Genomic DNA, 15,183 nt, shown 5'->3' on the forward strand with positions numbered 1-15,183 from the left:
AGAGATGGGGTTTCACCGTGTTAGCCAGGATGGTTTCCATCTCCTGACCTTGTGATCCTCCCGCCTCAGCCTCCCAAAGTGCTGGGATTACAGGCGTGAGCCACCACACCCGGCCTCTCCATTACTTTTAATGCCAAAACTTCAATTACTTTTGCACCAACCTAGTAAATCTATGTTTCACTTTTTAAGAAACTGCCACATTGTTTTCCACCGTGACTATACCATTTTATATTCACACCAGCAATGTGTTAAGGCTCCTGTTTCTCTATATCCTTCCAAAATTTGATAATTTCCTTTTTTTTTTTTTGTTTTTTTTTTTGTGAGACGGAGTCTCGCTCTGTCGCCTGGGCTGGAGTGCAGTGGTGCAATCTCGGCTCACTGTAACCTCTGCCTCTCGGGTTCAAGCGATTCTCCTGCCTCAGCCTCCTGAGTAGCTGGGACTACAGGTGTCTGCCATGATGCCCAGATAATTTTTGTATTTTTAATAGAGACGGGGTCTCACCATGTTGGTTGGCCAGGATGGTCTTGATCTCTTGACCTCGTAATCCACCTGCCTCAGCCTCCCAAAGTGCTGGGATTACAGGTGTGAGCCACCGTGCCCGGCTGATAATTTCCTGTTTTTTGATTATAACCATCCTACTGGGTGTGATGTGATAACTCACTGGCTTTTTGCTTTCATTTCCTTAATGACCAATGATGTAGAATATCTCTGACGTGCTTGGTCATTTGTTCTTCTTTGGGAAACTGTCTATCCAATTTCTTTGCCCATTTTTAAATTGGGTTGTCATTTTGTTGATGAGTTGTAAGGTTCTTTGTATACTCTGAATACTGAATTCTCATCAGATATATGAGTTGCAAGAATTTTCTCTCATTCTATGGGTTGTCGTTTGAGTTTCTTGATGATATCCTCCAAAGCAGAAGAGTTTTGATAATCAGTTTGGTTTTTCCTTTTCTGCTTGTGCTTTTGGTGGCATATCTAGGAAATCATTGCTTTTCCAAAGTTAGGAAGATTTATGTCTATGTTTTCTTCTAAGAGTTTTAAATCCTTAGCTATATGTATAGGTCTTTGATCTATTTTGAATTAATTTGTGTATATGAGGTATGAGGTGGGGGTAGAAATTCATTCTTATGAAATTTTTATTTATCTTTTAATTTAATTTTAAAGAGATGAGGTTCTTGCTATGTTGACCAGGCTGGTCTCGAAGTCCTGGCCTTAAGTGATCCTTCTGCCTTGGCCTCCCAAAGTGCTGAGATTACAGATAGGAACCATTGTGCCTAGCTTTTAAAAATTGTTTTATTTAATTTTTTCAAATTCATTTTTTTCATGTGGTTATCCAGTTGTCCCAGCACCGTTTGTTGGAGAGATTATCTCCTCCAGCACCTCCCACACTGAGTTTTCATGGCATCTTTGACAAAAATCAATTGATGATAAGTGTGACAGTTTACTTGTAAAACTCTCAATTCTATTCCAGTAATGTATATGTCTATTTTCACATCAGGACCATACTGTCTTGATTACTGCAGCTTTGTAGTAAGTTTTGAAATTGGGAAGTGTGAGTCCTCCAACTTCATTCTTCTTTTTCAGGAACATTTTTTTTCCATATGAATTTTAAGACCAGTTTGCCAATTTTTGAGAAGTCAGCTGGGATTTTCATAAAAATTGTGTTGAAGCCCAGGTGCGGTGGCTCATGCCTGCAATCCCAGCACTTTGGCTGGCTGAGGCCGGTGAATAACCTGAGGTGAGGAGTTCAAGACCAGCCTGGCCAACATGGTAAAACCCCGTCTCTACTAAAAATACAAAAAATTAGCCAGGTGTGGTGGCAGACGACTGTAATCTCAGCTACTTGGGAGGCTGAGGCAGGAGAATCGCTTGAACCCAGGAAGCGGAGGTTGCAGTGAGCTGAGATTGCGTCATTGCACTCCAGCCTGGGCAACAAGAGCGAAACTCCATCTCAAAAAAAAAAAAAAAAAAAAAAAAACCAAATAAATAAAGACTGTGTTGAATATGTAGATCAATTTGGAGAGTATTGCCATCTTACCAATATTAAGTTTTCCAATCCATGAACATGGGAAGTCTTTTCATTTAGTGAGGTTGTCTTTAACTTCTTTAAACAATTTTTGTGGTTATCAGAAGATGAGTTTTGCATTTTTTGGGTAAACTTTATCCTTAAGTAGTTCATTTTTTGATACTATTATAAAGTTTCTTTCTTAATTTCATTTTTGGTTTGCTCATTGCTACTGTATAGAAATGGAACCATTTTTTGTATTTATTCTGCAGTGCTGTGGAGCTCATTTATTCGTTCTAATAGTTTTGTACTTGATTCCATAGGATTTTCTGTATACAAGATCATGTCATCAGTGAATACAGATAATTTCACTTCTTTCTTTCCAAGCTTGATGTCTTCTACTTCTGTTTCTTGTGTAATTGCCATGGCTAGAACTTCCAGTACAATGTTGAATAGAAATGGCAAAAGTGGACATCCTTGTCTTATTCCTGATGTTAGGGGTAAAGCATTCAGTCTTTCACCATTAAATATAGTAGCTTTGGGTTTTTTGATATATTATATCAGGTTGATAAAGTTTCCTTCTGTTCTTAGTTTGTCACACATTTTTATCACAAAGCATGTTGAATTTTGTCAAATGCTTTTACTAGATTTAGAATGATCATGTGATCTTTGTCTTTTATTGATGTGATTGTTACATTGATTACTTTATGGATGGTAAACCAATCTTACATTTCTGGGTAAAATCCAAATATTTCCTTTTTTTTTTTTTCTTTTCTCTGACAGGGAATTGAACCTGGGCTGTGGCGGTGAGAGTGCCGAATTCTAACTACTAGACAATCAGGGACCAAATGAATATTTATTAAGTTGAATTTATCATGAGCACATTATATGAGGATTGGGTAAAAAGTAACTCAAAAAATGGCCAAAGAAACAAGATTGGAAAATAACTTCCATTTTCAGATAGTAACTATACAGGAAACACTGAAACTTTGGAAGTGAAATTGTTATTGTGTAAATATTTTAAAAGAACATGTTTATGAATCTTTCAAACTCTTTGAGTCCTATATTTTTCCTTTAAAGTCTTGGAACTAGACCTTTATGATATTCTAAATTTAATAACACTTAACAACTTGCCCTAAATATCCCTACTTTATAACAATTACTGTAGTGGTTTTCTCACAGATTTGTTTTCTCCCCATCGCCCACACCCTTCCCAAGTATTATCCCAAGTGAGACTATCATTATCAACTGTTTTTCTCATTGCACATTTTAAAATACCTGTACAAAAATGGCGTTACTTAGGGATATAGTAAAGTTCTAATCTTTTGATTGGCTTCTGCCCTTGGCACTGTTTGAGCAAAGAGAAAAGACCCTCACAGAGAACTGTAAGGACAAAAAAAACTTACTTTTAATTGTGACCCCAAGAATTATCAATATCTCTATTAACAGAGACAAGGGCTTCATCTTCTCTTAAGCAACTCCTCTTCACTGTAACACAGGCAGAAACTAGGTGGTTGGCCCAAGAGCTCCTCTTCTCAGGGCTGTGGTGGGGGCAGGAGTCAGTTGCTAAGCAACCATTTCCTTACTCTTGGGCCAATGGGCTGCCAGGGAGTTCCTTTCAAGCTGGAATGAAGGCAGCTGCTGGAGAATGTAGGCTGTGGAAAGGATCCACTGCTTTCCTCTGGCTGAAGATAAGGGGTAGGCTAGAAATTAGGGGTGGCTCTCTAACATGAAAGGAAGGGACCATAAGTCCAACTCGTACATGTCCACACGTTCCACTGTGTTCAGGGGTGCTGAAAGTTCTTATTTTTATGTTGCCTCTAGAGGTATAAACTACACTTACGTAAAAACACAATTAAGGTACATGAACTGATCTGACATCATCCTGTAAGCTGGTATCTCTAGGCTGTAGTGGAAAAGAAACAATGGGCCAAGTCTGCTTTGTTCCCAATCTGGATGAAAATCTTTATCCTCTTTTCCAGTTAGAAACTGCTGAGGATTTACTGAAACAAAGGCAAACAAAGACTGTTTAACAATGTCTTTACATACCTCAAATAATACAGACATTTCACAAGTGATACCTTCAAAGCTATGAGAAATCAAAATGAATATTTAGGGAAAACATACAAATATTAAAAATATCTAAGGCATAGAGCTAGTTGAGAAATTATGCCTACAAAAATATCCAACTTTTACAGTCTGTCCAGGTCATTACTTCAGAAATAGACATTTTATTGTTTTGAATTTATAGTTTTACTCCTTTTATTAGTTTCCCATTGCTGTGATAACAAATTACCACAAACTTAATGGGTTAAAACAACAATACTTTATTCTCTCATAGTTCTAGGGACCAGAATTCCAAAGCGATTCTTACAGGGCTAAAATCAAAGACAAGGCTAGCTCCTTCTGGAGGTCCCAGGGAAGAATCCATCCTTGGCCTGGAATTTTTCAGCTTCTAATTGGCTGCCAGCATTCCTTGATTTGTGGCCACATCATTTCAGTCTCTGCTCAGTCATCACTTGCCTTCTGTAGTTTAATCTCCCTTTGTGCCCCTCTTATAAAGATACTTGTGATTACATTTAGGGCCCACAAACATGATCCAGGACAATCTCTCAAGATCCTTAATGTTGGCTGGGCGTGGTAGCTCACACTTCTAATCCCATCACTTTGGACCCTAAGGCAGGTGGATTACTTGAGGCCAGGAGTTCGAGACCAGGTTGGCCAACATGGCGAAACCCCGTGTCAACTAAAAATACAAAAATTAGCTGGGCTTGGTGGTGCGTGCCTGTAGTCTCAGGTACTTAGGAGGCTGAGCCATGAGAAGTGCTTGAATCTCGGGGCCGGGAGCCTGGGGGGTGGAGGTTGTAGTGAGCAGACATTGCGCCACTGCAATGCAGCCTGAGAGACAGAGTGGGACTCCATCTCAAAACAACAACAACAAACCCAAACTGCTTTATAGGAAAATCAATGAGCAATGAAAGCATATAAGGGGAAACAGGGCAAAGGTCAGGTGGGGTCAGAGTCAGGGAAGGCTTTGCTAGGGAGTGATGTTTAAGCTGAAATATGAAGAATGAGTGTGAGTCAGCTAAACAAATCATGTCCCATGTTAAAAGATGCAATGAACATGTTAAAAGGCTTTATGGGCTGGGTGCCATGGCTCATGCCTGTAATCCCAGCATTTTGGGAGGCCAAGACGGGTGGATCATCTGAGGTCAGGAGTTCAAGACCAGCCTGGCCAACATGGTGAAATCCTGTCTCTACTAAAAATACAAAAATTAGCCAGGCGTGGTGGTAGATGCCTGTAATCTCAGCTACTCAGGAGGCTGAGGCAGGAGAATTGCTTGAACCTGGGAGGCAGAGGTTACAGTGAGCCAAGATTGCGCCATTGCACTTCAGCCTGGGCAACAAGGGTGAAACTCCGTCTCAAAAAAAAAAAAAAAAAAAAAAAAAAAAATGGCTATATGGTGTTCCAGAACATGAAATGATGCTCTGTGGGCTGGAATCAGAGACTGGGGCATGGGGGTGGCAGTGGAGTATAGTATAAAATAAGACTGGATTAGTAGGTGATAGTCACTCCATTCTTAATAATTTAGTTGTTGTGAAAAGACTGTATTAGTCAGCTTAGGCAACTGCAACAAAATAATATAGACTGGGTGACTTTACACAGCAGAAATTAATTTTCTCATCGTTCTGATGGCTAGAAATCTGAGACCAGGTTCTGGTGAGGGCCTTCTTCTTGCTTGCAGATGGCTACCTTCTTATTGTGTCCTCACATAGCAGGGAAAGGGGGTGGCAGGAGAGGGCAAAAGAGATCTCCCTTTTCTTATAAGGGCTCAGTCCTATTAACCTCACTCACCCTTATGACCTCTTTTAACCTTAATTACTTCCTAAAGACCTAATCTCCACATTTAGTCAAATTGGAGATTATGTCTTCAACATATGAATTTTGGGTGCACATAAGTCAGCACATAGTAAAGACCACCAGAAAGTCATTGAATGACTTACAGAAGTGAGAAGACGTGATCACTTCTGACAAGGTATCACTAGATGCAGTCTAGACTGGACAGACGAGGTGCAACAGTGGGCATGAAGGCCACTTAGGAAGTCTTTGCAATAGTCCAGTTAAATTCAGACTAAGTTTACTGCAATGCTATTGGAAAGTAGTGATTCCAGACTTATACAGACTGCTCAATAAAATTGCGTAGGTATAGCAACTGATTCGATATGAGAATGAAGTTATAAGAGGTACAAGGGATGGTGCTTAGGTTTCCAGATTTTTCAACTAAACTAGTAATGGAGCCATTCAAAGAGATGGGGAAAACTGGGAGAAGGAGCATGAGTTCAGTTTGGTACATGGCACATTTCAGGTACTTTAGGGATGTTAAATATTTAACAGTTTTGAATGATAATGGCATTTTGTCAGAGTGATTAATACTAAATGCTGGAACAAATGCCCTCTACATATTTTTAATGTGCTTTCATACAATAAAAGTTCCAATTCTTTGAGCTGACATGAGAGAAGAGATAATCAATAGTGTAATGTTCTTAAGAAAGCACATGTGGAAGGATTGGCTAGAGGCTGGAGTGCCAACAGCTTCTCTGTTGAAGGGAAGGTGTCTAGTGTGATGTACTTTTCTTACCTTTCGCATTTCTAAATAAGAAGTCAATATCTTTCACACGAAATCTGCAACTGCTCCCGTATTGCTTAATACCAACATTGCTATTTGCCACCTTACCCTCCTATGAAATGCTTTTCTTTTCTTCCTCACATTTCTTTCAAAATCTATTTCATTATCCGGTTTTACTTATTCTTCCTTGGTAATGTCTCTAATCAAAGACCTCTTTCTATTTCTAGTGCTAAAAAATAAGTATATATTTTTATTACTAGCTCAAATGCCACTTCCTTCTTGAAGCCTTTATTTCTCCCAAATCTATTTTTTACATATTTCACAGCATTAAAAGAAAAACAGGCTGGGCACGGTGACTCACACCTGTAATCCCAGCACTTTAGGATCACTTGAGGTCAGGAGTTTGAGACCCGCCTGGCCAAGATGGTGAAACCCCGTGTTTACTAAAAACTACAAAATTAGCCAGGTGTGGTGGCGCATGCCTGTAATCTCAGCTACTCCGGAGGCTGAGGTAGGAGAACTGCTTGAACCTGGCAGAAAGAGGTTGCAGTGAGCTGAGATGGAGCCATTGCCCTCCAGCCTGGGTGACAAGAGTGAAACTCTGTCTCAAAAAAAAAAAAAAAAAAAAAAAAAAAGACAAAACAAAAATTACCTTACCATTTTGTGAATCATCCTTATGAGAGTGTCCTACTACTAAAAATATTCCATTCTTTACAATTCTTATCGAGGCCTCCCCCTTTTCTTCCTTTTCTATTATTTTTTAAAAATGTGTTCCAAATAATTATTTGCCAAATATATATATATAACATAGTACCCAAATTGCCAAATAAATGTGGATTTACCACATCCACTCAGTTAGCCTTGAAGATGATCTGATATATAGAAACACAATAAATTTGGGGGGAGGGTACCAAATTTCTAAATTATAGGTCACCCTACTCATGTGAAACCGGATTTTCAGAACTCGCCAGGTTAGTATTATTCAGAATTAAGCCAGCTTTTTGGATCTGTGTCTTAACGTTAAGCAATTGGTAGAATCAAGTAAGACCACTTGGCTCTGGTTAACAGGCATCTGGATTTGTTTTGATGTAAGACGTGTTTCCAATATGACACTTTGGTTGTCCGCAACTTCTTGGTTCTTAAAACTGTCTTGAGTATCCCAGTCTACATTTGTTCTTTCTAAACCACCAAATTCCAATGAAATTTGTAATTTCCATTACAAGTTTGAGGAACCAACTGCATACGATGTGGAACCATTTCCCAATACTTTCATTTTTTTTGGTCTTTTTCAGTTGCCCACCCAGAGGAAAGCATCAGATTAATTGGTAAAAATTCTCCCCAATACGGCAGTTGGAGTGAGTACGGACAATTCATGTTGACCCTCGGTCTCCTCCCACTTGTACATCCTCCAAGTCCCTGAGGCGGCTTTCGCCCGCCAGCTCGCCCGTCACTTGGCGCACCTGGCCCTACAGGCCACGCCCCCAAGTCTTCCAAAAGGCCAGCGGTAAGCGCGGTCCAACTCCCGCTCCTCCTAGGCATCGGCTCCAAGCCCCGCCCCCGTTTCGAGGCCAGCTGCAGCCCCCTCGCTCCCTGGCTCCGCCCCCTCGCTCCCTGGCTCCGCCTCCTCCAGCTCCCTAACGTCCTCGGCGTCGAGCCCGAGCCTGCGCCTGCGCGTGCGCCTTGGGGCCCAAGTTGGGGCGCGCCGTGGCTAGAACGCGGAGAGCGGCGGGCAGTGCAGCCAATGGGAGGCGGCGCTGCCTAGCGGCTGGTAGGCGGTGCCTGCGCGGGTGTTAGGTTAGCGCGAGGCGTGACCTAGTTGACAGGCTCTGAGGTGCTGCTGTGGCGGCGTCCGCGGGGCTGAGGCGGGTGGGAGCCGGAGCCGAGCGCGGGCTGAGGGAGGAGGGCGGCGACTGGAGAGCAGCGAGCGGCGAGCAGCGCAGGACGCGGAGCCTCTTTCACTTTTTCCCTGCTGAGTGCCCCCTACCACCCCTCCCACTCCACACACACCCTGTTTGCCCGTGAGCCTGGGGAACTTGCAGCTTAAAGCCAGCCACCCCCACGGCAACATGTACCCCAGCAACAAGAAGAAAAAGGTGTGGAGAGAGGAGAAAGGTAACCGGCCCGTCGAGTCCTGGGGGTGCGGGCGGTGGGGGTTGGGGTGGGGGCGGGGGTCAGGCTGTGTATGCCGCGGCGCCCTCCGCCCGAGCTCCCGCCTCGCGCCCTCCCGGCCGGTGCCGCCTCCCTCCCGTGTCCGTGTGTACACACGCGCACACGCGCGCGCACTTCGGCGTGCACGCGCCGCCCCTGGGCACCTGCAGCTCGCGCACGTGTGGGCGCACGCCCCTCTCTGTCGCCCTCGGCACCTGGTCACCCTCTCCCGAGGCGGTGCTGCCTTCGCCTCGCTCGCGACGGGGACCCCCAGGCGGTAGCCCTGGGCGCGGCACAAGTTCCTCTGCACCGCAGCTGGGACTTGGGCACTGCCGGCCCGGGTGTCCCGCGGACACGTGCCCGCCGGCGGGTGCTCAGGCTGCAGCTGCCGCTGTGCCTCCGCGCTTCCTGCACCCTCATTTCTTTCCTTCTCGTTCTTGTCCCCCAACCCCCAAATGTTCAAGTGTTCCCACCATCGGGTGTTTACCCCTTGTCTAGGTTTCCTTGCTTCGCTGCCGCAGCGTGACTTTTGAAACCTGGAACTCTAGGGGAGCCCTAAAACGAGCGTGTTGTCCGTGAGGATAAGTGCCTTAAGAGAAGTCTGAATGGGCTTTTCTCCTAACAGTGTTTCTCTGTATTCCATCACTATTCATGGGCTGAAGTTGCTCAGAGTAAGATTTTGTGACTAATGTCACTCTGAATGAACCCATCTCTGAATTTTGTGCATATAAGGTTTATCCAAATCAGCTAGATTGACAGTGGCACTGATTCTTGAAGAAACACAAGTGTACGATCCAGCCTCTCCCACCAAGATCTCCCCCTTACCCCATCACAGTTAGATAATTCTAAGTTGAGTGTCTCTGGCGTTTTTTCACCCTCCTTTTCACACCTCTTTCCTTTTCATTCTTTAGCTATTTACAGAAATGTAGCAAAAACTTCTTGCACTCCAATTGCTAAAATACACTAAAACCTGTATAGCAAGGGTGAGGTCTATTGAGGGTAGTGCACATTTCACCTGGATACCTCATGTTTACAAAAGGGTATAGGGGTGACTGGGTAGAAAGTTGATTTCTTTGTTAGTAGTTCGTTGAAACCTGTAGATTTTTATTGCAAGTCCTGGCCTTTATGAACATGAAGGCCAAACAGTGGAGGTAAGAAAAGGAATTAGTATGGAAAAAGAATCCTCTATATAGGATCTGCTTCCACAATGCACGAGCAAAGGCATGAGGAGGGAATTTGTTTTCAAATTTGCTGCAGGAAGATTAAACATAATATAACTGAACAACACAATTAAAATGATCTTTAAAAGTGTTGAAAGTTTAATCATTTAATTATGTTTTAATAATTATGGGTATATAGAGAGCTAACACTTGTGGTGTTATAAATCTAATGCTGTCGAGAATAACAGCCTGATAAAGTAGTGTAAAATAATTTTGCTTTGTTTTTTCAGTAGTAGTTACTGTAGTTTCAACAGGCTTTAAACAAGGATTTACCTTGTGAGCACTGAAAACTCATTTATGCCCATAGTTATTGATGATGCTGAAATGTTAGCTTTGTATTATTGATGATAATGAGGGCAAAACAGTGGAAGACACAGACATTGTTTTCAGTAACATGAATCATTGATGAAATTATAGTGAGTACTTAAGAACTATTTTTCTGTCATAATAGAAAAACAGTGTTCCTCAAGTAATAACGTTATAATGTTTCCTTCATTTAACATCTACACCGTTGGACTGTGACCAGCAGGCATTTTAGAATCTTTTTTAATGTCTTGATTTCTTTTTTTCTCTTCTAATAATGGAGAAGATACAACCAATTTTTTTTTCCTAAGGAAGCAAGGGCACCATTAAATAAGGCAATTAACAAAGTAATTATCCAAAACTAAGTTATTTTTCCATGAAGTTTAATGTTAAAGGAAAACGTTACTGTGATACGAAGACTTTAATGCATCTCTCAGTGTTTTTTTTCAGGATGTCTATGTTTGGATTATTTAAAATATATATTATACCCCCAAGGAAGAGCTGAGGATTTCTAGTACCATAGTTAGTATTAGAGAAGCTGATGGGATGCATGACCTTTTTCGTTTCAGCCCACTGGGAAGCTGATGGTATAGTATTTTTGCAGCTGTCCTTTAAAGCTAAAGGAAGGCTTACCTAACTCATTGAAATGTCAAGGCATTCTATAAACATATTTTTAATTCAGTATACCATTTAATAAATAGGTCGCCTACTTAAATGCTTGGTTCACAGAGAAAGGACTCATTGTAAAGGTGAAGCATTCTTTAAAGAAAAGTTTTATGAAATGACAAAGAAAATGCATATATATTTGTGGCCTTCAGTATGTTTCGTTATTCAAACAAGTAATTAAGGAGTTCTGAAGACCACATATGTTTAAATAAACATTTTTGATCTAGTATTTTGAGTCCTAATTCAGAACCACTAATGTGCATTTTCGAGTATTGCAACTTATTTCATTGTTTTGTTTTAAATTGATCTCGTTTTTAAGTGTTCACACTTCAACTTTTAAATAACTGGAGCAATAGAGGCCAGGTTGCATTTCTGTATGTACCTTTTGACATTCACGAAAACTGTAAGTTGCTTCATAATGTCTTTTAACCTGCCCAGTAATATTGTAATAATGTTTTATTTGTGATCTGAGCCTTTTTAGCACTTCTTTGGCATACTGCTGATCATCTCCCTTTTCTGCCTTTATGTGGTAATTCTAAATTTACCATTCCCTTCACGTTTTCTGTTCTCTCAAGACCCTATCCCCCATACTAAAGAGATGACATTGCCTTTTTAATTCACAGAGAAGGGCTGGGCGCAGTGGCTCACGCCTGTAATCCCAGCACTTTGGGAGGCCAATGTGGGCGGATCACGAGGTCAGGAGATTGAGACCATCCTGGCGAACACGGTGAAACCCCATCTTTACTAAAAATACAAAAAATTAAATGGGCGTGGTGGCACACGCCTGTAATCCCAGCTACTCAGGAGTCTGAGGCAGGGGAATTGCTTGAACCTGAGAGGGGAAGGTTGCAGTGAGCTGAGACCGTGCCACTGCACTACAGCCTGAGCGACAGAGCAAGACTCAGTCTCAAAAAAAAAAAAAAAATCACAGAGAAAATAAATGCCATGTAATATGAACAGCCCTAACATCCTCTTCCATAGTCTCATTGGTCTGTTCCTTTACATGTCCTTTTGGCTTTGTTCTGTCTTAGAGAAAGGACTTTTTTTCCTTGTGTGTAAGATTAACCTTTCTGCTTTTCCCTTTATCCCATATCTTGTATTCTTTGAGGTCTTGCACCATCAGGTAGTGTTTCTTGGGTATGTCTAATTTCTTGGTGTCTTCAGGTTCCTCTCCCTTGCCTGTAACAGTGCTCGGATCTCTTCCACTTTAGAGTCACTTTTCTTTCATAGGGCTTCAAATGAACTTGGAGTTGCTGTTCTCACTTTCCTTCTTTTGTTCAGTCCTTCATTGTCTTCTGGATTTCTGTTATATTCTAATGAAAGTAATGTTCCTGAAGTCATTCAGTAGTAACAATCATGATAGTATTCATATAAGAATAATTAATATTTAAGCCCCATTTGTATGCGCAGTACTATTCTTAGTAGCTTATATGGATTATCTCATTTAATTCTCACAACAACCCTATGAGGTAGGAAACTGTATGAGGCGGAATATTGTGAGATTAAGAGCTTTGAATACCTAGTTGCCTGGGTTTGAATCCTACTTATACTGCTTAACTAGCTCTGGGATCTTAGGTAATATTTGACGTTGTTTATACTTCCGTTATCTATAAGTTGGAAATAATACCTACCTACTGACCTCAAAGGGAAACTGAAACATAAAGAGGTTAAGTAACCTACAGATTTGCACAATTTAGATTATAACTCAGACAGCTCTGTTAACCACTTTTCCTCTATTCCATGCTGTTGGTAACCACATTGATAAAAGCAGTTTAGTGGCTAAGTAATTTTCAGTTTTTCTGACCTTCCTGTATCAGTTGATGGTATTTCCCTTAGCATGCCTGTAGTCCCAGTTACTCGGGAGACTGAGGCAGGAGAATCGCTTGAACCCGGGAGGCAGAGGTTGCAGTGAGCCAGTATCGCGCCGCTGCACTCCACCTGGTGACAAAGCTGGACTCCGTCTCAAAAAAAAAAAAAAACAAAAAACCAAAAAAAAACCCAACTCTGTTTTCTGAATGTTTCCGCTTTACTAGGAACTTGTACCACTGGTGACAACTAAGATTTATTTCATTGTTTTCCTATTTGTGCCCACTTCCTAAATACTGTGTTTTGAGGTTTGATGCTTCCTTCCGTTCCCTCTTCTTTTTCCTTTAGGACTAGAATTTTAGGTTATAATTTCTAAAATCTCTAGGCTAGACCACTCTTTAAATTTCCAGATTCTTGATTTCAACTTCTTCAGTGTCCTATAGGTACCTTAAACTCAATTTATGTGAATACTTCACCTCTGATTAATATATATATATATATTTTTGTCTCTTAATGTGGCTGAAGTTCTAGTTATAGGAGTGGGAAAAATATTGGTTCCCCATTTTCTGTTCACTTGTGCTTACGTTAATACTTCTGCAGTTTATTTCTGTGCAATAATCTTTTAAAGTAGTTATTTTGTGAAGGTTAGATTACGTTTAAACTAGATACTAACTATCCTTGAATCCATTTGCCTAAACTGCAGTACCTTGTGATACACAAAGAGAATTGGAGAGTATGAGAAATAACTGTCTCTCTTTCTACATTGTGGAGACCATTGTTATGGTATGGGAGACATGAAAGCTGACATACAGAGTGAGGAAGCCAGTGTCAGTTTATACATTGAATATTGGTAAATATTTCTTCTTTGTTTAGGTTAAAAACGAATGTAAATAGAATTTTTTACATGTTTTCCTGTGTCCTAGTGGGTTGTTTTATATACTGTCTGGGAAATGCGTAATCAACTTTCAATGTCAGTAGTCTATAGGATAAAGGTTAAAACTGCTCACTATGGCATACAAGTCCCTGTACAGTTTTGTTTTTGTTTCTGGCTACTTTTCACTTCTGTGGCCATTCCTCTTCTCATACCGTATCTTGCAGCTTCATTTGGTTATAGTATTCATACCTCCTTTGTTTACATTGTTTTGTTAGTCTGAAATGTTCTTTTTACCTCTTCATGCAAAATTTTTCCTGTCCTTCATGAACCAGCATACATATTACCTTTTTTGGGAGTTTTCCTGAGAATGTAGTGTAGTACGGTGGAATAAATAACATAGGGTGTAGTCTTTGACTAATGGAGATGTCTGTCTGAATTTTAATTTTGGCTTACTTCCTGAAAGCTCTCTTGCTTTGGGCAAACTACTTTGCTGTGCTTCATTTCCTTATCTGCAAAATTGGTATAATAATACTATCAATTTTATGAGTTATTAGGAAGATTATTTTAATGAGATTTATGTGTGAAGTACCTGGCCATAGTGAGTTCTTTATAAACGACATCCCCTGTAATTAACTGTAAGATGCAGTTTGTAAAATATTTTCATTTTATCATCAAGATAGAGATATATATTTAAAGCAATTCTTATGTCATCTACACAAAGCTGTAAGTAAATAGAGAGTGCAATTGAGGAAATATCGTGGTGGTTGCCTTTTTTGTGCTCTTACTATTTGTACATACCTGTCTTAGTATTTTATTTATATAGGTACTATTTTGTATCTTACTGTGTTAGACTGTTTTTGCAGTTGCTGTAAAGAAATGCCTAAGACTGAGTAATTTATTAAAAAAAGACATTTAATAGGCTCATGGTTCTGCAGGCAATACAAGGATAGCATTGGCATCTGTTAGGTCTTCTGGGGAGGCCTCAGGGAGCTTTTACTTTTACAGGGGCAAAATGAAGTGGGAGCAGGCACTTCACATGGCAAGAACAGTAGCAAGAGAGGGTTGGTGGGAGGTACCACACACTTTTAAACAACCAGATCTTACGAAAACTCACTATTTGAGGCTAGCACCAGGCCATGAGGGATCTGCTCCCATGACCCAGTCACCTCCCACTAGGCACCATGTCCCACATTGGGGATTACATTTCAACGTAAGATTTCAGGGGATATATATCCAAACCATATCGCGTATCCAGCATATCACCTGGCCCGTAGTAAACTATAGATGTTGATTGAAAGTGTAAATGAGTTTACTTATTTCTTGGACTACATTTCAACGTAAGATTTCAGGGGCCATATATCCAAACCATATCGCTTATCCAGCATATCTCCTGGCCCATAGTAAACTATAGATGTTGATTGAAAGTGTAAATGAGTTTACTTATTTCTTGGACTACATTTCAACGTAAGATTGCAGGGGCCATATATCCAAACCATATCGCTTATCCAGCATATCTCCTGGCCCATAGTAAA

The 15,183-nt window shown here is 40.8% G+C and overlaps 2 protein-coding genes across 19 annotated transcripts in view; one reads left to right on the forward strand and one right to left on the reverse strand.

Moving 5' to 3' along the window:
• Positions 1-3,563, reverse strand: part of LOC105481639 (SEL1L2 adaptor subunit of SYVN1 ubiquitin ligase) — a 137,690-nt gene extending 134,127 nt beyond the window's left edge. For 5 of the 7 annotated variants that reach the window (XR_011613536.1, XM_071079691.1, XM_071079693.1 and 2 more), the window contains exon 1: positions 3,413-3,563. Coding sequence is in view for 4 of the 7 variants with exons in the window: in XM_071079691.1 (XP_070935792.1) it covers positions 3,413-3,470 (58 nt within the window). In the remaining 3 variants the exon portion in view is untranslated. The remainder of the gene's footprint in view (positions 1-3,412) is intronic. The other 2 variants (XM_071079695.1, XM_071079694.1) reach the window with 2 other exon arrangements.
• A 59-nt stretch (positions 3,564-3,622) lies between these two features.
• LOC105481485 (mono-ADP ribosylhydrolase 2) overlaps positions 3,623-15,183 on the forward strand; it is a 2,105,812-nt gene continuing 2,094,251 nt past the window's right edge. For 6 of the 12 annotated variants that reach the window (XM_071080850.1, XM_071080851.1, XM_071080854.1 and 3 more), the window contains exon 1: positions 3,624-3,704. In XM_071080850.1, coding sequence (XP_070936951.1) covers positions 3,635-3,704 — 70 coding nt within the window. In that variant the 5' untranslated portion in view covers positions 3,624-3,634. Of the gene's footprint in view, positions 3,705-7,697; positions 8,139-8,442; positions 8,747-15,183 lie in introns of those variants that run through there. The other 6 variants (XM_071080861.1, XM_071080867.1, XM_071080866.1 and 3 more) reach the window with 4 other exon arrangements.

The sequence above is a fragment of the Macaca nemestrina genome, chromosome 15 (genome assembly GCF_043159975.1).
Source record: "Macaca nemestrina isolate mMacNem1 chromosome 15, mMacNem.hap1, whole genome shotgun sequence".
Lineage (NCBI taxonomy): Eukaryota > Metazoa > Chordata > Mammalia > Primates > Cercopithecidae > Macaca > Macaca nemestrina.